Source organism: Lasioglossum baleicum, chromosome 1, assembly GCF_051020765.1.
Source record: "Lasioglossum baleicum chromosome 1, iyLasBale1, whole genome shotgun sequence".
NCBI classification, from domain to species: Eukaryota; Metazoa; Arthropoda; class Insecta; order Hymenoptera; family Halictidae; genus Lasioglossum; species Lasioglossum baleicum.
In genome coordinates, this window is record NC_134929.1 from 13,575,966 (window position 1) to 13,603,920 (window position 27,955).

The following is a 27,955-nucleotide window of genomic DNA, read 5'->3' on the forward strand; positions in this document are numbered from 1 at the left end:
AGGATGTTAAAGCGTTAACAGCCATGTGCTTTGGATTTACAATGTTCCTGTCCAGATTTTATCACTAAGGCACAGTGATAATCTCGCCGAAAGCAACGGCTAAATCGTTGACACGGAAACGTTCAGTTTGAAGAATGGTTACGCGGAACTTTGCGAAAGCCGTGATATACATATACATATATTGTGGCACTTCTTTTTGGTCTCGCGGCAAAGATTGGTTAGATTGTCGCCAGCGATAGCGACCGAGTTCGCCGATGCGAGAGACATTTTTCGAAAGGCGGGCGTCCCCTTTGTACCCCCTCCCCGGAATTCACTCGGATCGGTAACCCGCAGAATTTCTCTCGTCGGTATATCTCTCTCACGAGATTTTCAGCAAGCCGACACCGGCGCGGCGTTCCACCGCGATTATATTTCAAAATTTCGTTTCGTCGCGCTACCAGAGCGACGTTCAATTTACGTCGAGCTTTCGATTCCTTGAAGTCGAACGAGCAGACCCCCTGGCGTTCTAACTTACCGTTGATTTCCGACGTAATTCTTCGATGCTGCGAACTGTGATTGGTGCACCGAAAATTTTCTGTCAATGGCGGTATGTATTTCTTGCGTTGCTTTCTCACAATGTTCTTGGTATTTTTCAAAATTTTCTTCTTCTATCGACACTACCAGACCTGTCAAAATTATTCTTCAGATTTTTCGGACTGTAAAGATGGTCTTCTGGACACTTACTGGACGAGAGGGTGAACCCTAGCTATAACTAGACTGCGAATGTTTGCTCAAATATGGATGTCTGTTACTGAAGCTGACGTGAAAGCAGCATTTCTTGCTTTACTAAAGGTTACGGTCGATTCTGAATATTCAAATATCAGTATACATTTTAGACTTCATATTATTGTAGCTGATGTCAAAACGAATCCAACGACCTACTTTGCTATACCTTTCAACTTCCAAATAGTGCTAAAATCTTCTTGAACTTGAAGGGTACATGAAGTTAGATAGCTGAGAAATATGGTCCACTCTACTGGACACACTTGCTTATTCAGACGTATTTTAGGCTGCTCTTTACTTTATCTAACTCAAAAGTGCCTTTCTCCTATAAATTATGATGTATTTGGTATGTAATCCAGTAGATTTGTACCCGAGGCGGCTGCACAGATCGAAGTTTCGATCCTGTAGGATCAATGGTTCAGGAGCTATGCTTGCTTAAAGTTGAGCAATCTGCAGTGTTTTTGATAGATAAGGGCGCCGCCATATTGGTAGTGAGGGTCGCGCGTCGCTTACCAAGTTGGTTGTGATTAAATTGGGGGGAGGTGGGCAAGGACTGGCAGTTCTGCTCGGTAAGCGGCTCGCGGTCGTCACTACAAACTAAAATGGCGACGCTCATACCTGTCAAAAACACTGCAGATTGCTCAACTTTAAGCAAGCATAGCTCCTGAACCATTGATCCTACAGGATCGAAACTTCGATCTGCAGCCGCCCCGGCTACAAATCTACTGGATTACATACCAAATACATCATAATTTATAGGAGAAAGGCACGCACTTTTGAGTTAGATAAAGTAGAGTTTACCCGTATTTTGCGTCAAATATAAGAGCGCGGAAAGAATGATTTTATTAAAAAATTCTGGAATGGCGTTTACAAGAAGCAAAATTGCATTATAGTGTCAGTGAAATACGCGAGCTAAAAGGCAATATTTAGAACGCCTGGCTCGCGGGATTAAAAAGAACAATTTCGACAGAATTTTAAAGTAGCAAGCGAAGAGAAAGAGACGTCGATAGTTTTTCGCGGAGGAACGCAATATCGTGGCAATAAATTAGCCCGGTTGCTCGTTAGCTCCAACTACAATGCTGTCGCAATCCTGGCATGCCCGAGTGTGCACGCGTGTTCCTCGAATAAAACCAAAATTTCATTGTCTTCGCTGAGACAAGCTCCTCCCATTACTTCTTCGGCTTCCACACAAAAAAGACGTACATTTTCGAACCCTATTCTTCGGGGTATTAAATCGTAACTGGACATTAAATGTAACAATTAACATAAAACTGAGCTGTGCCTGTTCTATTCCTCGTGGCTACTTTATGCTAAGTAAGTGTGCAGAGTTAAAAAGCACGATAACAAAAATTGGAGCTGCACACGGTTGAAAAAGAGGGTAACAAAAATTCGTGCACCCCGAAGTGTTATAGGGCAGAATAAAAGGTCTTGAGTTACACTGGAGCTTTTACGGAATTATTAGAAAAATGAATAGTAAAAATTTCCAATTTTTTCAAGTCGTTATAGAAGAAAGGAAATTTCTATTTGGCTGCTACGTGTTGGAATTGATGGAGACATTTTTTATTTTGCATAAAAATCCACAGTCTAGTTATTCTGAAAAGTGTACGGAAACATTTCGGTAGACTGTAACGAAACTAACGACACGTGAAGTTCCTACAGCTAGGAAAGTGTCTAAGGGACTGTGTGTGTGTGTGATTACCACAACAATACGAACCTGGGCCATGCCGAGACCACCGTCGGACAGGTCGGAGTCGATCGATGCGGTTTTCCCGGTTGCCGAAGGGTAGCATTGCGAATTCTTTTCGCGATCGTGATGCATTCTGGCAGCGCGAGGAGCCAGTCGAGTGGTTCGCCCACAGAGTCATCGGCGGCATTGTGTGTGGGAGTCGATTGATGAATGCGGCGAAAGTAATCGTGCTTGGGCTGGATGCTGGCATGTAGATGCAGAGTAGATCGGGATGAAAGGGTGGAAGAGTAGAATAAGAGACCAGAAATTCGATTCTCCACTCGGCGCTGCCAGCTCTTGGAAATTCGCGAGTCGGGGACGCGGACGGTCCGTCATCCTGCGAGGCAGGAATTTTCGGAAAGAGACACCACCGACACGGCGACGAAGCCAAACTGCAATGTAATCAGGGTCTAGCGTGGATCGCGTTGCTCTCGCGAAAGATGGATGCTGCGATCGCGTGCCCACGCCCGGTCGAATCTAATTAGCCCGGTGGAATAGAATCTGGCTGAATTACGAGGCCACGTAATCCGCGAGCGTCGACCGAGCGAAACCCCGTGCCAAAAGCGCTGCAACGCAGACATTAATCCCGTTGTTAATGAGACTGGAGATTTTATTTGGGGCGCTGGTGTATCCTTTCTCCCTCCTCTCCTCTCATTTTGCTTTTTCAACCGGTTTCTTAGCCCCACTCTTTCGCCAGACGTGGAACCTTGGATCATTTAATTCACCGGTCCAGGAATAATTGAGAGATAAGAAAAGAAATGGAGAAAACGTGCCAGCGCCAGGACGAAAATGAATTGCGACTCCCCGGGCTCCGCTAATGAATTACACCGTCACTTTATATTTTTTTCTTAATTAATGAACGCCGCCTATTAAGCGCGGGAATGCCGCTAAATTGCTTCGCCCCCGTTCGCTCTCCGGAGCGGTGGCCGCGTTTCAATTGTCTCTCTGTTTTGTTCTCTTGGAGAGCTTTCTTCTAGGCCTAACCGCTGATGAGGCGTTGTCTGAGGTGTAAATATTGAAACGAAGGCGGACGGACGTTTAGTGTTGTGTGCGTGGGCTGTTTGATCTCGTCGTTGTGCGATCTGGTAAAATTTTTTGGTAGGTTAGCTTACGCTTTACAAACTATTATAACGGATACCAAAAATTTTAGAGTACATAGTTAACAAAATAGAAGGTTAACAAACGACGCATTTGAGGTAACCTGTCATGGAAATTCATCGAAACCATTTAATAGTGTTTTCTAGGGAATAAAAGATGTTGCATTCGTTCGAAATATGACCGGAGAATTATGAAAACCTAATGGAAGTAGAATAGAAGTACAGTTTCAAAACTGGTCGATGAATTACTGACCATTGAAAGAGCTTTGAGGTTTTAATCAATTGATCTTCTAAGGTTGTTCAAGTAGGTCACCCCGAGATACTAGAAATGCAAAGAGACTTACAACTCTAAGGGTGTTAGCAATGCAAAGTTCCTTAGGTACGTTCTCTGCTACATGTTTGTTCTGGTTATACCAAAAGTTCTTACTTCAGTAGTGGCAGTCTGTGGGTACTTCGAGATGCGGATAGTAATCATGTGTTTCGTTAGGTGATCGTGCGTGAATTCTTCCTAATATGCATGCGATAATTTATGGAGAATCGATTCGACTCCAAGGTTCTTTGATTTCAAGGACATATTCAAGAGCCCTTTAGGGATGCAAAAGACTAGAAAGTTCTGTTAGAGATTTATAAGAATACCAAAGGTTTCAATAGAATTCTCTTAGGAATACAAAGAATCACAAGTGTGTGGTGAGTTCGTCCAGTTCTAGTAGAACTCTCCTCCAAGACCCTGAAGTACACTCTCGAGTCCAGCAAAAGTGTAATTCCAAGTTCGATTCGGAGTCCCACACGAATCGGACTTCCGCGTTAAACGAAATATCAGCAGGGGAGCCAACGTATAACAAAACAACAACGATGTTAGTTCCCATGTCCGATGCACATCGATAGGAGTTCCGGCTTGTACACTTCGTAATAATTCTTTGTAACCGCGATTTACGACGTTTCGGTAGGAATAAACGAAGACACCGAGGAGAACACGGCCGCAGAGACTGTTAACGAACGCGCTGCAAACACGCGTTATACCGTAACGAAAACGAATCGTAGTCCCCGACGGTGATAATGAATTCAAATCGATTTTCCTCCGCTTCCTCTCGCTTCCCAGACCCTCTATAAGCGTTTCTCCTCTTTCGAACAATCAAGAAAAGGCCAGGGAATTGATCCACGCGCCGCGCCAGGAAAATCCCCGGTAAAATGCCCGCGGATGGTGATTTACGCGCGCCGTTGCGTTGTGGAATAAATTCGAAAAACCGCAGTGCGCGGACTCTACGCGATTTATATCTCCGACCAGATTTATTTGGCAAAAGCGCATGCGAATCGAAGAAAAGCGCGCTCGATCCGCACGGCGTCATATTTGCCGGGATAAACAAACAATCCCGGGACCAGCACTGAACAAATAATTTCGTTCCATAAATCTTTGCTGTCGAACCGGACACGGCAATTTTAATGCGATCTCGACTCCCTGTATTTATTAATAGAACGCGCGTTACAGGATTCCGGGAAAAATTCTTCTCTCTTTGTAATCCTGTGTTTCGCTAACGCTCTGACTACACCTGACTGTGCTAAAATCTTTATTACAGATCAGAATTTTTGCTAATACTTTTATTAGCTGTACAAATTAATTTGTGGCTCCCAATTAATTAATTGTAACTTTATTGGACATTATTTTCTGGAATCGAATGTATTTTCGTTGTTTGTGAATTTGTTTGTACTCTTAATAGAACATTTTTTGTGAATGTCTGGATCATTTATGACTAGACTGCGGATCTGTGTGCAACATAAACATTGTTTGGATCAATTGCAAGAAGATTGAAACAGATTGAAATTTTTCTTAACGTGAAAACTTGTTTAGACGCACCGCGTATACAATTGTTGCTGGGCAGTGAATGAATCTGATCCGTCACGCTCCGAGGTGAAATTATTTATCGTTTCTTTCTTAAATTATAATAATATTGAAGAGGATATTGATTTTGAGAGAGAGAGAGAGAGAGAGATACTAATAATATTCATATCATTCATATATTGATTCTAATCCCCATAGAAGATTTCTACGCACAGTATTGGTCTGAGTTTTTTTGTTCGGTGATCTTAACGCTAAACCTACCATCACCGATCAAAATGACCGATTCCAGATTTTTCATTGTACGATTATTGATATAATAAAAATAATTTCATAAGAAATGATTGTATAGATATCTCTAGTGGAGCACATATTACAATACGTGCTGCACAAAGTCTAAATAAAATCAATCTTGTCGTTTTTGTAAGGGAACATTTGTACCAGTTACTTTTAAAAGAAGAATCTACTGATCTTCTGTTTTTTACATAGTTATATTTTTGTATGCAGGATTCGGTATTTCCATTGTTTTATTATATTCATAGGTATTCTCTCCGTATGTTCCGCTTTACGCAAGAGTTTCAAGTTCATAGACTATACAGTAGCAATTGCTGAACTCGGCAAAACTCCACTTGTAAAATTTTCTCTCACGACCTGCACATTTTTCAAGCGTTCATCCAATTCGTACATTTCTGGAGCAATTACACATTTCCTCGAAGTCTGCAGAAAATCAGTGGTACAAAAACCGAAGAGCTACACCGAATATCAAATTACACGAACTCCACTTTATTCGAACAAGAGAGCACTATGTAACACTGTGAACGTCCTGTCGTGCACTGGAGAGAATAATTCCTTCCTGAAATAAATGGAATACTCGTAGAGAACGGTCCCAAAGTACGTCAGACAAGTGTAAAAAAAGAAAACTACACACAAAGAAAATTTCGTATAGTCTCTGCGAAGTCCCAGAGCTTTGACAATATCAACGGGGTACAGTTCACAAGGTTTCGTCCTTGGCGGAGAACGCAGGATTCTCCCGGGATTCTCTCGCGTCATAGGTCAATTTCGGGCAGTCCTTCCGCAGCTCGTCCTGGCTAGTCTTGCAGATTCGATCCGGGCTGGTCTTGCAGATTCGATCCTGGCTTCGGCTTGTCTCGCTGATTACTTCCGTCAGCTCCACCACGGTGGCGAATCTCGACGCCTGAAAGCAGAGTAACGGGGTTCTAGTAGAGAGAGCGAGGCTTGGTTTTCCGGGTATTGCGTCACGCGCTTCCTCGATGCGTGGTTAGTTAACTGTTTGCTTTGGTTTCCTCTGTCCGATTGCGTCAGATTGTGTCACGGTGTGCATTCGTTGTCGCGAGGAAATCGAATCGAGCCGGCCAATTGTCGTCGTCGCGACACGCGACGCGGGGGTGAGAGAACGATAGCCGCCGCCGCCGCTTGTAAACGGCTCCCTTCGTGGAATTGATAGGGCAAAGGGCTGTCTATCGCAATGCTCGCCGAGCCACAACCTCCTCTGCCTTCGAATTTGCTATTCAGATTCCATGTTTGTCGATCACCTTCCCGATAATTAAACCTTTTCGCTCGAAGCCATTCTGACACCCATAAATTCCCGCGGAACGCTCGTCACTTTAATTTCCTGTGATTTATTTCGCTTCCCGATATACAGGGCGAGTCACCTAAGACAAACCACCTGAATATCTTCTACATTTTTTGAAATAGCAAGAAACGTTTCAGTCATAAAAGTTGTTTGGTTCCAAGAGGTCCATTACGTGGTGTACGTAACTGTTTCAGGTGGAAGTGCTTTGAAGACTTTAAAATGGAACTACATATTTCTGAACTCCTACTTTCGTAGCTCTTTGCGAGACATTTTCAACGATACAGCCATTCAAGGTCAGTTAATGTCAGAAACGTAAAAACGGACGAAAAATATACATTCATTGTGAATGCTTATGTAATGGGATATTCTCAGCTTTATTAATGAAATCACTCGAAGGGTTGCATATATATTATAAACCCCATGTACTCAATATATAGAAATTTCATTTAAAAGATCCTTTGCAATGCAATGAAAAAAAAATTAAAATATTGATCTTTCGTAACGTCATATAACTTTGAAGACATATGCAGATTGATTGTTTACGGTCTTATTGTTCGAACAGTTTGTTTAGAAATTAATCTTGTTACTATAAAAAGTGTTAACATGCTGAAATCAGGATTGAATATTCTGCTCCGTTTCTGAAAATCATTAATGAATGGAATTAGCTTCTCTAATTTAGCACCTGAAAAAATTGAAATTCTCACGAAGCTCCGCAGCTCGGTGATTTCCCAGACAGTGCCAAGAGACGCGAGGTTCAACTGTTCTAAAATTTTAATGGAGGAATAGTTTGCAATTCGATTAAGAACCGTGATGAAGTATTGAAACCCTGTAACGCAGATAATGCTCTCAGGCTCCGTTAAAGATTAAAGAAGGAAGCTCGCGAAATCCCCTCGTTTTCTCAGCGCGCTGCGAGCCTCTTATCGGAAGACGGGGATGTTGCATTCGACTGGAAGACTATATTTTTATCAGGAGCATCGAATGCAAAATTTTCGCATCAAAGCCCGAGGAACCTTCCCTTGAAATGCAAATTAATTTCGTTTGGAGGAAAGGAGGTGTAAGTTGCAAAGACCGTGTTCAAGTTTCGCCCAGTTCAAATAGGAAGTTTCTCGAAATGTGATAATTAGCCGGGAAAGTTTGCTGAAAAATTTCTGCACAGTCAGACAGCTGCCTACCGCGGATTTCGCTGGCCGACGGAAAGATTCGCCACTCCCCCTCCCCTATTTTCAGTCCTCGTAAATCACGAATCCCAACTGGCAGCAGATAACCTCGTTTTATGTTATCAACTAACCTTGTTCCAGTTTAGATCCGGGCTTTCAGCGGATCGCTTGTTTCAGCTGTTTCTTTTTTCCATAAATTACCGTTTCCATTTCTTCGTTCCGCTTTCATTTGAATTATCCTGTCGCGCGGCACGTTCGCACCTTCTCGGTAATAGATACTCTCACTTCAACGGGTGCAAACTGCAGTTTTTCATGTCTCAGAAATGTGTTCCCAAAATTGTATTCTTCGATGAAAATTGACAGAATTACTTGGAGTTTACGTACAGTTAGCTCAAAACCAAGTAAGTTTTCAAATTTTTTATTTCAAAATTGTTAGACTGCGGATTTTATGCATTCATGGGAAAAATGAGTAGGTGCAATTCGAAACAATGAAGAATTTCAAGTGTACTATAATATTTTCAACTGGACGATATTTGTATTTAGCTCCTGTTTCTTACAAGCGATGAAGAAAATCTTTATTTTGCATAAAAATGTGCAGTACAGAAATTACAAAGACTCTTTCATAGGAAATGATTGATACTCTCGTCACATTCTCATAAATTTAAAAATATTCAAATATTCACAATATTACGAAAAAATCGTTCTACATACGAATCTCGAAAAATCTTTATAATTAAGAATGTAACTATTTCGAAAATGAAATTTTTCCAAAAACTAAGGACGATGAAGAAAAAGACTATTGTATTTAGAATACCAAAAGGATTGTATGCGAGTGATCGAAACGTGATAGTAATCGTTGAATAATGCAAGTTTTTCTCCGAAAAATCGTCTGAATACTACGCGACGCGTCCAGAGGCGAATGGTTAAAATTCGTTCGTTAGCCGACTTGTTCACGGCCGTGATACTTGTCCCATTTCGTCTGGCGTTGCATGCACAAACCGACCCGACAAGTGGAAGATCCGCGGACAAATGAAACGCAAATTCGCCGCGGCATTATTTCCACACGCGGCTGGTTTGTTTCGTTCAATCTCCCGGCAGTGGAGCAACGTTGATGGACTGACACGGAAAAATAGATATGCAGCACTGCCACTAAATTAAACAAACTCGACTCTTCCGGCCGCGTCGTTGCGCAAACTCGAATATTAAATGAATTTCACCGTGTGCCGTGCGGTTGATATGATCCAGACCCGGTCAAATATCAAGTATAAAACCGGGCGATCAGGGAAACGAGATTTTATGGAGCGTCGCACAATTTTATGCTCGAGCCGATCGAATAAACCGGAGACGTTCGTTTGCTCGGGCAAACGATGCAAATTTGCTCGAGTCTAATGGGGAGCATAATGTGTGTCTTGCTCGGAGTAATTACTTACGGACAATATTGCTTCTTTAATTTTAACGAGCACGATTTCCTCAAATTACTGCTGGAACTTATTGAATTTCAGATCTGTTGTAATTTTCAGTCGAGCAAATGATATTTGGCAATGCTGGAAATATTGAAATCGTTTCAAATTTTCTAAAACATCCAGCAAAATATCTGAAAATTTACTCTTGATATATTTATGCAGTTATCAAAATGAACACACTAAATATTCTTCTGGTGTATTTGTTATCAATGGACAGCGGATCTTTATGCAAAATAAAAATTTTCTACCTGAATTTAATGTGTATACTATTTTAAATTACTACTCATTTTTGTCATAAATGCATAAAATCCGCTGTCTAGTTATCAAGACTCTTTGAAACAAAATGTTAATGTTTAAATGAAAAGTAGATTTGAGCTTTTTTTAATTAAAATAGAATTTAGTACACTCGCTTCGATCAACACTCGTTCGTTCCTCAGGATGAAAATTCATCGATTTTTCTGTATCTGGATGTAGTGACATGCTTGATTTCTTTCTACCTATATTATACATGTACGTACATATGTGTATGTATATTCTGCATGTGACTACAATGGCGGAGCTCCGTGAATCCACCTATCGGACGATATTTCCGCGTAATAGGATCTTCGGAGAGCCGTTCGCCTCCAGTTTTTCAGACAATTCGATTACATTCTATCCCATCGAACGCGGTCCCTCCGCGCGTGACTGATTACAAGATTAAAACCGAACCCGACAGGAAAAACTTGCGACCCGCTTAACCAGATCGGCTCTCGCTAATTTTTCTGACCTATGCATCCGCGCGAACCTCTCTGCGCTTCCTGCGAATCAATTTTACGCCATTTTTCTGGACAGTTTGCCTTCCCGCAGCGCGCCGTTTCGAGCGTCGTCTTGTGAAGTGTTTCCGGTCTGAGACGTTTCACGATAAATGGAATTTTCTAAATGAAGTATGTTATTAGGCTCAGTTTAAGTCATCGGTTTCCTGAATTCGAAGTGATTCAGGAAATACGGACCTTAGAAGTCTGCATGGTTTCAAAAGCTGTTTGACTGGCACCATTTTTAATGAAATCATTGTAATATTTTAAGATCATTAATAGACTGCGGATTTTATGCGTTTATGACAAAAATGGGTACGTACAATGTAAAACAGTGGACATATTAAAAATATTTAAGGCCACCAGTGTATTAGTTTCACCTTAATAAGATAAATAAAAGAAGAAAGAAATTTTTATTTAGCTCCTGTGCCTTGCAAACAATGCAAACATTTCATAGTTTGCATAAAGATCCGCGGTCTAATAATCATACATCTTCTGTGATGAAAATTAGCCTTGAAACAGTTCATTCGCGTACTGTATACTTGCAGAAGTTCATCGAAATCCGGAAAATGGCTGACAGCTCGTGTTTAAAGCGATTTAAAGGGGAAATTACTCGATGGGATATTCGAACACACTGCGGCTCTGTAAACATTTAGCGGAGCAATTGGCAATTGTCCAGCCTCTCTGGAAGGGGCGTGACCTCTCGGCCCTGATTTGCAAGGGGGTTATAGGATGAAGAAGCATCGGAGATTTAAAACTCGTTACCTTTCGCCGGTCCCGGTGGGCGGAATACAGAATCCAGATAATGTAGGACACCATTATTATAGCCGGTATGCAGACACCAGCTATGGACGACGAGTCCCGTAGCAGAGCATGATGCAGCGCCAGCAACGTGATCGCGAGCACCGCTCCGCCGGCGACGTATCTTCCGGTCCGCCGTCGCTCGTCCTGTCAACAAATACCAAATATCCGGTCAGTGGTCTCCGAGACGAGTTCTGCTTATAGCTCTCGAGGAAATTCGCTAGAACCGGGGCTGTTCTTAACGACGATGGAATCACGGAAATTTGATCAAATCGAAGACTACCTGGAAGCAGCACGTTTGCTAAAGTTTCTCATAAATTGCATTTATGGTACATAAACGCAACGAGTAAATTCGTTATCATCGATTTAACGAATTTCAAGGATTTTCCATCGCATTAGTCAAGAAATTCAATCAATTTTGTTCTCCCAATGAAAAGTTTCCAACCGATAAGATGGAATCAAGCGAAGCATACTTTTGTGAAACTTCTGCAAGAGATCGGTCCCGAAGAACTACAATTTTCGAACCTTTCTGCACAAGAATTCAAGCTGGCTTACCCAATCAACTATTTAATGTTCAGTTCGCGTATTTTCGCTTAATGCACACGCCATTTTGTCGCGACGAACGCATAAATCCCGCGCCGTATATACAAAATGTGGTGGAAGATGAACACGGCTGGCGGAATGGACGCGGTTCAGTAAAAATTGCAGCTATAAAACCTGATCCCGAAGGTGAAATACTCGCGCCGGGACTAAAAAGGATATATATCGCCTGTATAACTAGTGCGAATAGATTTATGAACGGTGGCTAACGATAAAGTACACGTTCGAGCGAGAGCCGAGGACGCGAGCGTATCTTCAGGGTGGAATAGAAATAGAAGGAGGTCGTCACGAGTAAAATAAACCGGAAAATTTTCGAGTGAGACTGACTAGCAATCACGCGAGAACAAACTGTATTCGTATTTTTTGAAGAAACAAACAATCAGCCAAATGTATTTTTTCGCGATATCATCCCGTCGCGCTAAATTCGGACCTACATAGATGAAATTGAACACGCAGGCCTCAACTTTTTAAAAGCATGAATTACGTCAGGAACAACGCGCCAGATAGTCTCCTAAAGCTATGTCCACACTGAAGTAACATTTGCAAAAGTATTCTGCTTTTACTCGGTGTGGACGTTGCTTAAAAGACAGATGATAGCTAGAACTACAGTTCTCTGCGAAATAAGAATTGTCTGCGTCCATTGCGAAATACAGGAGCTGCATAAGGATTTGTCTCGTTTCTTATGTATATTTTTCGAACTGATTGACATAGAAACAAACATTATTTAAAAGTAAAATTCGATATTCAAGTAAAAGCTAAAGATAGGTCTTCGAGGTCAGGAACATTTGCATTCTAAACTCTAACATTTGATATGCAATAGCCTAGTAGAAGTTACTGAAGTAACTGTACAGCGGCTCGCTTGTTCTTTTATAATGATATCATTGATAATGTTTAAGTCCGCGGACTGCTTTATTTATCAATTGTTCAAAACACATTTTTAAAGGCACTTCGCGTAGATACGTCGAAATTTTATTGTTACTAGTAATGGAATGGCGTTTTTGGTAACCTGGGTCAAAATAGACTCAAGCTCCGCTGTCGAAGGGTTAATATTCCTAATTTATCATGAAAGAATAATATTTGTAAGCATTTTATGGCAGAATGATGTATTCTGAATACAAAAAATTGGTAGCCCTCAAAACCTGATACGACATAACAATATATTAACAAATAAAGTGGATAACATTTTGTACGTATTACTGCGAACGAAAACGAGCCATGTACCCAATACTGCGAACAATGTTTTTTCAAATCCTGAGATTATAGAAATATGAGAATATTTGACAATTTTGTTTGCCTCGCCAACGAGAATACATTCTGATTGAATTGTACAAATTTATTCAGTGCCACATATTTATTATTTTAATGTCATTGGGGAAAAAACACCCGCAGTAATAGGTGAACTTACCCAACATGAAAAGAAAACGACACGACTAGTGGGATGACCTAATACTCGGCATTGTGATGTCGACGGCGTGCATCGGGGAGCAATTAAAATGGATAAGGCGTGATAAATATAAAACCGGAGGGAATAAATTCACGAGGGGTCACGCTCCCGTACATAAGATTTCAAGAAACGTATTCCAGTCTGAATAGAAATGAATGCTGCGGATCGTCGTTGAAGAAAGATGAAGTTGCTCGAATCCCCCGGTGAAGTATATTATAATCGTGATCGAATCAGCAGAATACGGGAGGGATACTTTATCTAGAAAAATAATTAACGACTCACCCGTCGCGCGCGTCGTTGGAATTGTTCTAACGAGATTTCCTGGCCCGGAGTTTGAGGAATTTTTCAGGTTGGCCCGCGAACAAAGAGCTTGCAGAAATACGAGCGGAAGGCGAGTCAAAATTTATTTATCCGACTCGCGAACGCAGAACACTGGGATTTCGTTAACCCGGTTCTCCCCTCGTCAGTCACGGTTCGACGAAGTCGCGGGGGAAGAACAGGAAACGGGAAAATATAAAGGGAAAAATGAAAAACACACATACCCCTCCTCCCCGTGGACGGCATTAAATTTTAGGATAGCGATCGCGGACCCGAAGTGACAGCTCCATTTCCATTCGCGCGGCGCCGATGCAATTTAACCTGTCGCGAGGCTGTTTTGCATTTCGCGATGCGGGACACGGCCGTACGTGTGCGTACCTAAGTACACAAGGGCCGTAGATGTCTCTTATTTCTGACAAATAGCAGTTTCTTCGGGAAACTCGAAGCAGACAGTGTGTCTTGGTTGTAACATGAATTTATTCTCGTCTGCAGATGTATGTTCTAATTTGAACGATTTAGTCGAGCCGTTTAATGCAAAAATTCATGCAGGAATAATCAATTGTTCCATATTTGGAACATTCGGTTGAAAGCAACGTTGAATTTCTCGTACGAATACATTAATTTGTACATAATAATATGTAGGAGGTAACGTCAATAGACACAATTTCATGAAAGCAATGGAGCATGATAGAATCATTGGAAAAACCATGTTGACCAGTATTAATTTAGCGTGGGAACGCGTGAAACAATTGAAGGGGTGGATGGATAAAGGTATCAAGTAACAAATTGTTTGTTTTCTGTAAAACAGTTTTTAGCGAGGTATGTTGTCCTTTTTTGATGAATGAAGATAATAACACAAATCAATTACAAATATATATATTGTTATGGTTAATCTCTAATACAAAAAAGATAATAATTATCTTCATTCATCAAAAAAGGATTATATATTTGGTTAAAAACTCTTTTATAGAAGACAAACTTGACACCTTTATCCATTCACCCCTTCAATTCTCTTCGTGCCTTTTAAAAAATCGAAGTTCCCTGACAAAATGTGATTATCGCTTATTTCTTATAAAAATCGTTATGGTTAAAATTTCACGCTTTTCATGCTAGACAGAAGCAGACGAGATAAAAATTTGTTGAAACTAATTTCTGGAAAAAAATCAGGAACTTCTCTGGAGGAGACATTTGTATGAACGTTAAGTACGACAACCCATTAATTCGTGAGAAATTTCCCAGTTGACCAAACAAACTCCACTCTTATCGCGGTTTCTGGCAAATTATCTCCAAAAACTGAATTTGCATAATGGGTAACAATGGGTGGTGCAAGTGTCCAAATACTTATGAGCGGTAACGTACCGAGTATACGCATGTACACACGTGTCCCGTCGGAATCACGTAAACGCGACCACCAACGTTTACCTATTATTATCATATTCAAATTGAACCACCGTCGGACGTAGATAGTAGATAGCCGCTGCACGGAAACGGCGCGGCGTGCACTATGATCTATTTCGCCATGGGCTGCGTGAACGGAGCCCGGGGCGTGCGTCCCGAATACGCGACTACCTTCTGCACAACCCTGTGATTCCTCTACATATAAATCGAACGAGATCGACCATAGAACTGGCTATATAAGTTCGTATTTTGAAACACGATATTCTTCGATATTTGAAATAATATTAACCACAATGAAACGCAGTTTAGGTAATAATATCTGGAAATCATTCTATTCTTTATTTCGAATTCTACTGTTTTATCTAGCAATGGTCATTTCGAGAGGATTGACCAAGGGTTAGCGTACGTTGAGACTGAAGCTATGACCTGTCCACGCCGAGGATTAGTGACTCCGATGTAGGTATACTAAATCCAGGATTATTGTAGGTATTCCTGTCGAATGAATAATCGGCACCCTCAGGTTCTCTTGTACGAATAGCTTCAACGTCCGTTCGTATTGGAATTATTTTATTGTTAGTTAATTCTCATTCAATCCTCATCTTGCTCTTTAACTCCGCTGGTGCGAGATTGGCAAAATGGTGAAGTAATTCAGCGTAACGAAAAGAGAAATAATTAAATTTGAAAATTCCTTCGAATAATAAGAACCTGAGATAAAATGATTTTTATGCAGGATGAAGGTATATCAAGTCGATCGTAAGAAACGGAAATTAAGTGAGAATGTTCTTCTTTTAATAATTTGAATAAGTCGAAAGATTTCATGCATGTTTCGCAGAAATTTAACTTCATTTTATTACTTAAGAGTGGACTACGAATTTCACAATAGAATATTATTATATTTTTATAAGAATATACATTTTTGCGAAACATGCATGAAATTCGTAGTCCACTCATAACTAATAAAATAAAGTGTAAACATGGATAGTAGATGAATGAATTCCACATTTCAAATTTGTCCAGAACCATTGGCACATGTTTCAAATGGACAGGAGTGAGGGATGAGGATTAAACACGTTCTCGAGCGTGATTTGATCTTGTTTCACGTGTTCAGGACGTAGAAGATTCATGAAGCCACCCACTACTGGGGTTTGTTGTTTGTTGAGACTAGACTGCGGATGTTTGCTCAAATATGGATGTTTGTTGCTGAAGCTGATGCGAAAGTAGCATCTGTTGCTTTATTAAAGGTTACGGTCGGTTCTGAAGGAAATAAGAACTTCGGAATTTGTTCAATATTTTGTTACACGGAGCTTGAAGTAGTCGAGTTTGTTGCAAATACCGTGTAGATTTTAAACATGAATGGTCACTTGGCTGGACCTTAGCTATATTTGCTGAAACTTTTTCTGCGAGTTTTTTTTTCACGCTGCCCCTTACAAATTGTGTCATTGGGTAATAAAATAATTTTTGCAAAAGATGAAGTTAATCGGATGAGAGGAAGACATGGCACATTGGCGTTAAAGTTGCAAGATAAATATATGAAAGTTTATATGTGAATGGGAATATATGCAGAAAAGACTTTTGATCATGCCTAAACGTTCTTCTTGTGCAAAAATATTTATCATAATAGTAGCACAATATAATTTTTTTCACTATGACAATAAACTAATCCTCTTTTTTTAGTATATATGTATGTTACAGTTTACATATTCTATTAAAAGTATCAATTCTTTTAGTTGCGTTCTTATACGAATTTAAAAAGTAGCGAAATTACTGTGTGTTCGACATAAATATGTTATATTTAATTAGAGCATAATGTGTTTAATTGGATGTGGTGAAGATTACACTATACAAAGGCGGAGAAAAGAAAATAGAAGTATTGAGTTTAAATGCTTTTTAATATATACAAGGCAACAATTCTAAAGACATTTTACAAATTTTTCATTAATATTGTCTCTTTTACGTCTGGATAGCGCTTTCTGTAGTCTGATACAGTTTGCATTATAAATCGTTTTCCTTTGTCATTTCGTGACAGAACACCGTTAAATTCTTGCACAAGTTTGACTCTCTTCGTTCTTCCGAATCATTAACTACAGCTAAAGTGTGTACTATATTTAAGTCTACGTTATAACTGGGATCACATTGCCATTCTGAGGGTTCCTCATCCATAAAAAAAATCTAAGGATATTAAAAATCTTCTAAAACTATTTAAAGTTTTGTAAAAATTTCATAGTTGAAAAATGAGGTCCACCCTAGTGGTCACATTACAATGCTTCGTTGAAGGTTTAAATATTTCTAAGATCAAAATGAATACCCTGACGCCCGCAAATATTTGCCCAGCTGTTAAAAAGCAGCCACTTTTTTATCGGAAATGTTTCTTTAGAAGTTCTCGATGAACAATCACAAATTTCACTTACTTTATAGCCGTTGCTAAAAGCTGAACCTGTCTCAAGAGATAGTGCTCATTTTTCAATATATGAAACTAAAAAAATAGGAGGGGGAAGAGGGGGAGCATTATAAAAGGTAGCACCCACACGTGGAAATAGTACTCGTGGAGGTATCATACTACAGAAAACAGACCCATTCTTCTATAAGTTTATGAGTTTTCACTTCATTAAAGTTTTGTAATTTTTTTCTTCTGTCAACCTGCACCTGCTCGGTATATAAAATCTCAGGAATGCAATCTATGCGCTCTTTAAATCTGAAACAAGTCAGCTAGAATAAAGGAGGTGCTGCTAAGAATTAAAGAAAGAATCGTGAAGAAAATGAAGAAAATACCGCTAGTGAATAGCTAGGGGTCTGTAGCCAAAAACTAAAGAGAATTCAGCTAAAAATAGAAAGAGGAATCACGGTCATGATCAATGTAAATGGACAACTCACCGAAGTGGTGACGGTGTTCAAAGTATCCCTCGAGGAGGAGGAGGCTTCCGATCGCAGCGGCATGGCCGTGACAATGACATAAAGCACCTTCCCCTCGACAGATTTAAATAATCCTCGGGCTTTGAAATATTCCGGCTTGTTCCAGCCTCCCAGTCACGAACATAGATCTCTGGGGGTGGGCGAGAGCACGGTCTCGTCGACGTATCCGGAAAATCGTTTTCGGATTCACGCGACGACAGCTCGCATCGTCGTGGTCGTGGTCGTTGGGTGAAAAAAATCGACAAACGCCACGGGAGTCCTTCTGACGGGCATTTTCGCCGGCGGGCTTCTGCTACCAACCCCTCTAAACAGGGTGGGGGGGATGATCGGCGTGGTGCACCCTCGAAGACACTCGCACAGCAGACTCGTCTCAGTGGAAAGAACACGGTGCCGAGAACTCCGCAGCGAAATTTACGAGCATAGTCACCGGGAAATGAAACGTTGCCGCTTTACAACGAGCCTGGTTTAATTAAAGGCGAGCCGGAACGTTCGCTGAAATAGAAATTGCGCGATGATCGCCGAGCGTGAACGATTGCTTCTCGCCTGGAGTTTATGCACCGGCGAACGTGATCGCGCTGTCGAAACACTGTAGATATGTCCACCGCAGAATCCCGAGATGAAATCATCACGCGCGAAGTTTCCCTGGAAAACGCACAACTCCGAAAAATTCACACCGGAAGGGCAAACTTATTTTTATTCGAGGAATAAAATTTCGGTTTGCTTCGGTTCGTTGTTGCGTTTGATGCGGAGGATCAAAGATTATTAGAACACTGTGGTTCACCTAAATTATCACGAGAACCGTTTCGAGGATCCTCGAGCTGGCGCGACAGCGAGGAAAATGAGCGATCGGAAGCGGATCGTGAATCGACGCGGAGCGTTTACAACGCGTGCCGGCCGGCACAATATAAGCCAGGCAAACCGGCTGGCATAATAAACGAATTTCACGCCACCGACACACCCACGTACGCAGATTGACGCGGCACGATGCCTCTCAAACATGGCGCGCCATGCGGAACAGGCCGAGGATCGTCTTCGCCGAAATTAGACGATCTTTTCCTCGCGCGATTCACGGAACCGTGCGATTCAATTCCTGGACGGAATATTGAATACGAATTGGGTAGATGTCCCCTCTAGAACCCATTTAGTGGTGCAGTGTTTTCTAAAAATAAGTTTGTTCAATATAAAACATCAAGAAATACAATAAATAAACTGAGAATGAAATTTAAAAAAGTATACTTGTATCTCATGAATAAAAAAAATATCTTTAACTTTATCAATCTGAGATTTTATAGTGAATATAAGTATATTTATATTCGATCATATAAATAAAAAAATTTGTACTCCTTAAGGGTAGTGGGAATATTTTGAAAAAGTAGATTTCTTTTGAAAAACGTGTTTTTTTCTACAAATAAAGTAAAATTGCAGATAAGATCATAATTTTCTTCACCAAGATGCCACTTCCCACAAAATCGTGCATCTTTATGCGTTAGTGGCGTATGAAAATCTCCGGAAACTAATAAAATGAAAAAGTAATTTGGTACGCTTTCGTTTTACTACCCGCAGCAGCAAAAAGTTGGAAGTTAACCAAGCACCTAACGCAATAACGAAGATTACCATACATAAATAAACTACTGGTATAAAATGGAATACGTGTTCCCTCGAAAAGTGCGGAACAAGAAAATGGTACACCGATTCGCAAAGAACGACCTATCGTCGCAATTGATCTTAGCTAAATTATTTCCGCTTTCGTAGCTCGCAAGAAACTGCAGAAACATCAAGTTTAAGGTATCTAATCTATCGTGCCGGGGAAAACAGAGTTTTATCAGCCCACAAACTTCTGCGATTCCCTGCCGAAGCTTCTTTAACTGGGTTTCTTAAACCTTTCTGCGCGGAATCTTGTTCGATCCTCGAATCTGGAGTCGCTGGTAATCCATTTTCTTCCTCAGCTCCTCTTTACATTGGTAACAACAATTTGGTTCGACCCTCAGACAGCGGACACAAATCTTAGAACTGTATAATTGAGGATGGATCCAGTTATCTCGTTCATAAATATTGAATAAATTGTTTCTACATAATATACTTGTTATGACTAAATGGAGACAAATAAATTGTTTCTACATAATATACCTGTTATGACTAAATGGAGACAAATATATTGTTAATTTCTTGTTACTTTTTAACACTGATCCTACCGAGCCGTAAAAGTAATTGATACATGTTCCCTTATAGAAATTACAAGATTGATTTCATTTGGCCTTTGTGCGGCTTCTATTGTAATACATGCTCTACTAAAAATATCCATACAATCATTTCTTATTTCAATAATTAAAATAAAAAATCTGGAACCGGTCATTGTGATTGGTGGTGATAGGTGTAGTGTTAAAAATTCGACAAGCAATTTGGCTTGATAATTGGTCCTGGGAAGTACTGAAGTTCAAAAATTGTATTCTCCTCTATCCGCCAAAATTCGCATTTTCATCAAACCAGGAGGCAATGACAGCTCTAGGTGGCCTGAAAATCTCACTGAGACCAGAATTCCCGAACAGTGTGACACGGATAAGCTTATTTGAATCCCAACTAAACTTTACCATATTTATTAGTCCCGGATAAATTTTGCCGAACATCGAAAGAAACTCGTACGAATTGAACTTGATGTTGGAACGAACGCAACAATGACCGTCAGAATTGATCCGTTTACGACCCCACGTAACAAGTTCGAGACGTTTTAATGAAGAGATAAGAGCAGGCTATACTGTAGCACAAAATCCCCCACGATCGAATAAAGAAACGTTGCTCGAAGCCATCAATCGCGCCCTAAAGCGGTACATCGCTCGTAAAATCGATCTTCCTCCAACTTCGACACGAGTTTGCGGTCTTTTCCGGCGACGATTACGCGATTATGTTTCCGTGTTTCGTCGCCCTTTTCTCCAGGAAAGGAAACATTTCGGAGCAAAGTCATGGTAACACCAATGTCCGACGATTCAGCTCGCATACAGATTGATCCTAATCGAGACAATCCCGTCAAAGATTCGACTCACGTACGAACCGCTTTTCAATCGCGTATGAGCAGAGCCGAAATCAGTGGCGAACCCTTCCTGTTTATGCACGATCGGACCCGGGGGATTCCCCCACAAACAAGAAACGCCGTCGGAGGAAAACGGCTCTGCCATACCGCGCGCCGTGGCCTTAATAGAAAGCACAGTTGACCGACAACTGGTCCAAACTTTTTGCTGTTTGCTCCTTTTTCCAAAGACTTTCGTTGGCTTCGGCATCTTCTCCGCGTCTGATGCGACCTAGTTGCAACCTAGTTGCACCAAGAGTCCAAGGCATTGTCAAATTCTTCCTCCCCACATACGAGAGAGTCCTAGCAAAAACGGTCAAATAACAGGCCAGCTCTTATCAAGCCCGTAATAATAGTCGGGGACGCTGTCGTTTGTTCGGGTTGTAGTCTAATTTTGCTCAAGTCTCTCTATTATCGATCAGCGCACAGTGGGGTAATTGGCCTAAAAAGTTGACAAAAAGTCGATTTCAAAATTTTGCATAAGTAGTACAATTTTTGCTGTCCGACGTAATTAAAGGTCTGAAGAATAAGGCTTCCATATTGTTTTTTCTTATTTGTACGCCCGTGAAGTATCCTATTTTATCGAAAGTCAAGAGATTTTATTGCACTAATTGCGTGTACTTAAACAGTCTTTGAAACAGTGTACATTCATTACCTATTTTCTAAGTGTTTTAAGGAAATTGTGTAAATTCTTACATTGCAGAAGTTTTTCGCACAGATTTCCTTTCGTTATCATCTAAAGTAGCATGTACACTGCCCGAAATTATACCATAAAGCCACCTGATTTTTTGGTGAAATCGTATAATTATGTCATAGTAATAAGAAGCTGATGTACGATCGCATTTTAGGATTAATAAAAGAAACCATTTACATGATTACATTCATAGATATATTTTTTATTTATAGAAAAACGTAAAGTTATATAGAGTTTAACAAAAACGAACTGCGAAATTTCCATAAAGCATCAAGATCATCGAAAATTTCTTCTGTATTTACAAATTTGTACTCAGTATAATTGCCATTTTTTCAAATAACGTCAAAAATTCGATTAGGCATTGATGAAATCAAAGTACAAAGAATTTCTGTTTCGATGGGTGTCCACGCTTCGTTCACCGCAATCCATAACTCAGAAACAGAGTTGTACTGTTTACAATTACCATATACTTTTCTTGCAAGTATTCCCCACAGATTCTCAATTGGATTTAAATCTTGCGAATAAGCTGGCCATGTCAAAATCCTAGTATTTTTGTTGTCTAAAATGAATTGAGGCGTTATCATGCTGAAAAATGAAATTGTCAGTCTCAATTTCTTCTGTACACGGTATTAAGACGATATTAAACGAAAAAATAGGACTTTTGAGGAAGATAGCGCCCTAGATCGATCTTTTATCTAGCGCTTTTGACTACTGAAAAACCACATGTTTGTATTATCGAGAAATGAGAAGGCGAATCCGGCACCCTTGTAATCCTGGAAAAAGGAGTCTACCCCCTTATGTGATCAGGTTGGGCAGAGATGCGCGATTTCCAATAAGATTCAGTGTCTTCGAATCAATTTGAATCCGCGACGCCCACCTTGTCGCATTCCAGCTTTCGATCCGCAAGCCTGATAAGCTCTCTGACCTATCTACAGACCGAATCGCACTAACATAGCTCCCGGTATTCCGGTAATTGGTCTCTCGACGCTGGCCAAGGAAACAGCGCCGGAACCGTGGTCGACAGACAGCTCGAAAAACTTTTAATTGCGCGCATCTCGGTCGGCATCCGTGGACGTCGCTGTTGAAGCATGAATCGACATCCACGGATTAAAAGCATAGTATCCTGCCTCTTCATAGTGCTGCGAGGGTGCCGTTAAACTCGCGTAAATTGGATCTATGGCGCTGTCCACTCGCTCGAAGTATCGTCGAAATCATACTCGTGTGACCTCCATTAAAAGCATCGATTCAATCTGCCAAGTTGCTTCAGAAAGAAACAAGTACATACTTGGTTTTGATAGATCGAGTTCTTTCAGTGGATCAAGAATTTTTCTGCAAGTCTTCGTGTGCGAATTTTATTCTCCGAAGTCCAGAATAATGGAAACATTGGTTTCATCCTGTTGGTATTTCCCTTACAATCAGTAAAAACTGTGTTAAATTGCCAGAAGAAAAAGAAATCAATCAGAAACGTTTTCAATCGTTTGATTGAATTTACTCGTCGTTTCTCCTTGCATTTTGCAACTACTGTATTCTATAATACATGTTTAATCCAATTTGATTTTGGTAAACATTTTTCTTGAATCTACGCAGTAAAGCAATATTTTCAGGTATTCTTGGGTTGTCTAATAACTTCGTCGTCTTTTCACCACGTTCCTCGTTAAACCCACAAAACTTGAACAAGATCGTCGCGAATTTCAAGATCGTGTGGCTTCGAAAAGCTATTAAAATGCTAATAATTTTGTCTAAGACGAAGATAATCGAAATACAATACAAAAAGAAGGTATTATTACCTTTAACCGTTAAACAAACATAAAACTTTCTGCAGCAGCGAGCGCATTGGAGTGCCACAGAAACCGCCCCGCGGCATGGTTAATTAACCCGAGATCGGTCTGGCATTTTTCCGTTAGTGGATTCGAAAGCATAATTGCGTTCGTTCGACTCGCATCAATTTGCGTTTTCTTGAACGCCGCGGCGCGGCGCGAATGCATGAATATTAAGTGGCCCCCTTCAACGAGCGATAATTGATTTCCAGCGAGTGTTCGCCGATATCTCGAGAAACCGAAGAAATCATCGTTTTCTCGAGGTAGATTGGCGTCAATTACAATCAATGGAGCGTGGGAGGTTTTCCCCGGGGATAGTTTCAAACGTGCCAACCCACACGCAACGATAAATTTTTCTGGAACTGCTAAGAAAGATTAAAGTTCGCGACTTTCGTCTGTATGAGACCGGAAACCTTTTCGCCTATCGGGTTATGCGAACTCATTCCTTATTCCGGGTCGGTTTTTCTCGAACGTTTGCAACCATGCTTCAGCATCGCGATTCTTCGGTGTTGTTTATCCTCCGGCGGCAATTCGCAACACATGAGGTGGGTGGATGGCGCGCGTGCTTCTCGTCAGTCGTCACCTCGTAAAACCGACGACGTCGGATCACGACGTAAACCGTATGTATGCCACCGGAAAATACAGACTCTGTCAAGCTAGAAACGTGAATATCTTCCCTTCGTGTGGCATCGAAATTTGACGCATTTTTTATCGATTCGAAATGGATAGTGTGTTCTTCGCATCGTTCGACTAACCTGAATTTTTTCGCGTCTGAGAAGCAATTTACAAAATAATTTACACTATAAATTTACAGTACAAACTAATTTATTTAAGGATTTCTGGATTATACTTACTGTTTGTAGTGTAAGTTGCGAAATAGAGAAGAATCGATGAAAATTTTGTCGGCCATCTAGCTGGATAGATTTTCATTTATTTAGACTTGCGAAAATATTGTCAAATTTTTAGTGTAAATCCTACATCCTCTTGTACTGACACATCTCCATTTCCTTTGAATACTGTTGCAGAAAATGGTAGTTCTCCGGCCAACTGTAGTCCGTGTGCAGAGGACGCTCTAATCAGTCTCCAATATTAAGTCGATAAGGAAATCTACTTCGTAGTAGACCAGTCACCTTACGACCTTATGGGATTTCGTGTGCGAACGCAATCACAGAGAAGGTTCGTCTGTGATGATACTGAACGAGTAAGTGAAAAACAAAATTGGTTAGTATTTCTCATCTGCTTGTATGAATAATAAAATATTAGAGAAGACTTGAAAAGTTCGAAAATTTCTGCGGGAACATTTTTCAAAGTCAAAATTTTCCAAAGGCAAGAGCAAGAAATGGGAAGAGATGAATCGAATCTAGGGAAGGAAGAGAAGTGTAGGAGGAGATTTAAGGAAGGAAAAAGAAAAAGAGAGATTTAGGGAAAGAAAAGGAAAGAGTGAACGGTCTTTGAGGAAGAAAAGGAGAGAAGGGGGTTTAGAGTTGGAAAGGACAAGAAAGGGATGGACGTTACCAACAGATGAGCCGTCTTAAAAATACAGTGTGTCGTCATCTGACGTTGACTTGCAAAGACTTAACGAAATCCCAAAAGGTCACCGACCTCGTCGGTGATAAGGTGTCAGGCCTATTCCTATATCTCGTCTGTGGTCTCCACTAGTTCTGGGTTAGTTCTGAGTTAGTTCTATGTTAGCTTTGGATATGATTGTTTAATTTTTATTAAACGTAAACCTGGTAAGGTAGGAAATGACACTAAAATGATAAGAAATTTTTTTTCGAGTCAGCAAAAATCCCTTTGGGAAACACGTTTTTAAATCGATCCGATTTGACAGACATTCGGAAGATTAGCCCAGCAAAATGCATTGCAGGCAATGTTTGTCGGTAGCGGAACCACCGACGAGATACTATTAAAGACTGCCAGCCTTATGGGAGTTGGCGGGACTCGAATTTTTCGGTATTTCTTACGCCCTCTAGGATATATTTTAGCTCCATCCAGAGAAACAGAAGGCCAACGACGGCATTTTGTCGGTAAAGAAGACCACTGAGGAGATTCTCGTCGCGATGCATCGGTGTGAATGCGAATTATTACGAAACCATATCGATTATTATTAAATGTTACATTCTCCGCCATATTTCAGACGATGTTTTGGCACTATTTTAGCACTATTTAGAACTTTTAGCGATGTGGTATATCAGATCACTGTAACTTTCACGTTATTCCCGCGCCCACTCGCGCCCACTTACTGGTCCCGCGGAATAACACAGGGGCTGGCAGTCTTTAATAGTATCTCGTCGGTGGTATCTCGTCGGTGGCGGAACTTCTGGCGATGTTGGTATTTCAGATGACCGTTAGTTCCACGTTATCCCCGCGCCGACCTGCCAGGTGGCACCAGGGCCCACTTTTGGCGCCGCTGAATAGCACAGGGGCTGTGGCGGTCTTTAATAGTATCTCGTCGATGCTCCTATTAATCATTCAATAACATTATAAAAAAACATTAATTAAGTCTTCAACTAACATAAATCTTCACAATTTGTATGGGGGTGTCGATAAATCGATATTGTACCATTCTGCCCTCCAGTGGCAGAATCCGGAACATTCTAGCTAGTCTACGGGAAATTCCAAAAATATTTTAAATTTTATATGAGAAATCTGGATATTATAAAAAAATTCTCCATTTCGTTTGTTTTTATAATCTCGAAACGTACAGATCCACAAACTTTCAAAAACCTCTGTCTACCCAGATATAGAAATTCTGAGTAACAAAAAAATTAAATTATCTTTAAAACTGTCAATAAATTTCCACTATCTGTTCCCGAGAATTCATTTATGAAATTCCATTCAGGACTCGTTCGAGTCCGCCGAACGATACAGGCTTCGACGATTTTCTTTACTCCGCGCCGTCAAAGAGATGCAATTTTAAAAATTCTCGTGCACCCTCGTACGACGGTCGTTACGGGATTCCAAGCATGATCGCGGTCGCAATATTCCTCGAAGGACGATTATCCTTAGACGACGCGAAGGGCGTGTTTCTCTTCCCCTAGATCGAACTTACGTAAATCTTCAATTAACGAGGCTCGTCGAGTGCTCGAAAATCGGTGCGCCGTGCGATGAAAACCCGATATCCTTGAAACTGACGCGACGCGGGCTCGTATCATTATCCTCGCCGTTGTAACGACGACAATTATTTTCTTTGTCTCAGTCGTCCGTTCCCATCCGTCGCGTCGGGGACAAGAACCACGAGAAACCGATCCACGGAGAGCGGCTCACATCAAAGACAGCCAGGATCAAAGCTACTCCGACGTCATCGTTCGTTGATCACGTCTCCTCCCCGCTGTCTCCTCGGAAAAACTTGGAAATTCAATTTTCCCGGAGCGCACGCAACCGGGTTCGATTCCTTCCCCGCCCCGAACCAATTCGAAGTTTCATCAGTGTCAAAATTAATCCAGATTTTACGGGTTCGTCACTAAATAACTCGGCTCATACACAAATTTTTCTTAGCTAAAATAACGTTGTTCACGGAGAGCTTTAAGGTAACTATAACAAATTTTTTATCAAGCCTTTTCTTCCAGAGCAACCAAGGTCACCTTCAGTTTTTTATAGGTAACCTCCAATTTTCTTATACACAACTTTTAGGACATACTCACAATCAGACAAATTCGGCAAGCACCACAAAAAATATTTATTCTTCATCTAAACCAAAGAAACAATAAAAAAATATTATTAACCGTAATTGAATCGATATTTTATTCAAACAAAGATTTTTGAAAATTCCTATAGGTACATAAAGATCAAGTTCAAATATAGAAGACTCATATCAAATTGTATAGAAGATCTAGCAACCCTAACTACAGTCCACGGGTTGCTCATCACTGCCCTAAAAGATGGGTGTAAAAATATGGTATGTTTACTTAGAAAAAATCTGAAGGTGACCTTGATAACTCCGGAAAAAGGGTTGGTAAAAGATTTGGTGCAATCATTTTAAAGCTCTACTTGAACTATGTTATTTTTACTAGCAAAACTTCCGATCGAACCACTAACAGCAGAATAATCGTAGCTGATCACACTTCGTGGTCCACCCTGTATAATAAAACATGTTTCTAACAATATGATGTGTACACATTGCGACAGAAACATTTGGGGCAAATACATTTGCACAGATAAAGAGGCTGTCGAATTGTCAAAGGTGAAACGTCGCCAAACACAAATCTAGAGCCTACTCGTGTAGCGGAAAAATGTTTCAGCCGTTGTGCGTCAATTTCGAGTTCGATTCGATGTTTACGCGTGTTACGCGGTCACGTCGGATACCGATGATCGATCTTCCTCCCGTCTTCATGGCCCAGCATGAAATATTACGGGCAGGACAGAGGCTCGACACGGATTCGTTCCTCTCTTTCTATCCGACGTTTCGCGTGGTCCCCTGACCGTACACCTAACACTGCGAAACACACACGACGCATACATGCAACGTTGGCCGAGAACGACACGAAC

General features: G+C 40.8%; 1 protein-coding gene and 1 long non-coding RNA gene across 3 annotated transcripts; both read right to left on the minus strand.

Annotated features, from left to right (window-relative positions):
* Positions 1–5,649: 5,649 nt before the first annotated feature.
* LOC143211662 (uncharacterized) lies at positions 5,650–18,777 on the minus strand. The gene is made up of 3 exons (XM_076429515.1): positions 17,857–18,777; positions 11,190–11,372; positions 5,650–6,614 (listed from the first exon to the last, which is right to left on the minus strand). The coding sequence occupies exons 1-3, from the start codon at positions 17,917–17,919 to the stop codon at positions 6,411–6,413; spliced, it is 450 nt and encodes a 149-aa protein (XP_076285630.1). The 5' UTR covers positions 17,920–18,777; the 3' UTR covers positions 5,650–6,410.
* A 2,967-nt stretch (positions 18,778–21,744) lies between these two features.
* Positions 21,745–26,348, minus strand: LOC143209002 (uncharacterized). Of its 2 annotated transcripts, none has more exons than XR_013009026.1 (3): positions 24,322–26,348; positions 24,223–24,238; positions 21,745–24,123 (listed from the first exon to the last, which is right to left on the minus strand). It is a non-coding gene; the product is annotated as an uncharacterized LOC143209002 (long non-coding RNA). The 2 variants fall into 2 exon arrangements; XR_013009027.1 differs by having other exon boundaries at positions 21,749–22,235; positions 22,936–24,238.
* Positions 26,349–27,955: the final 1,607 nt, after the last annotated feature.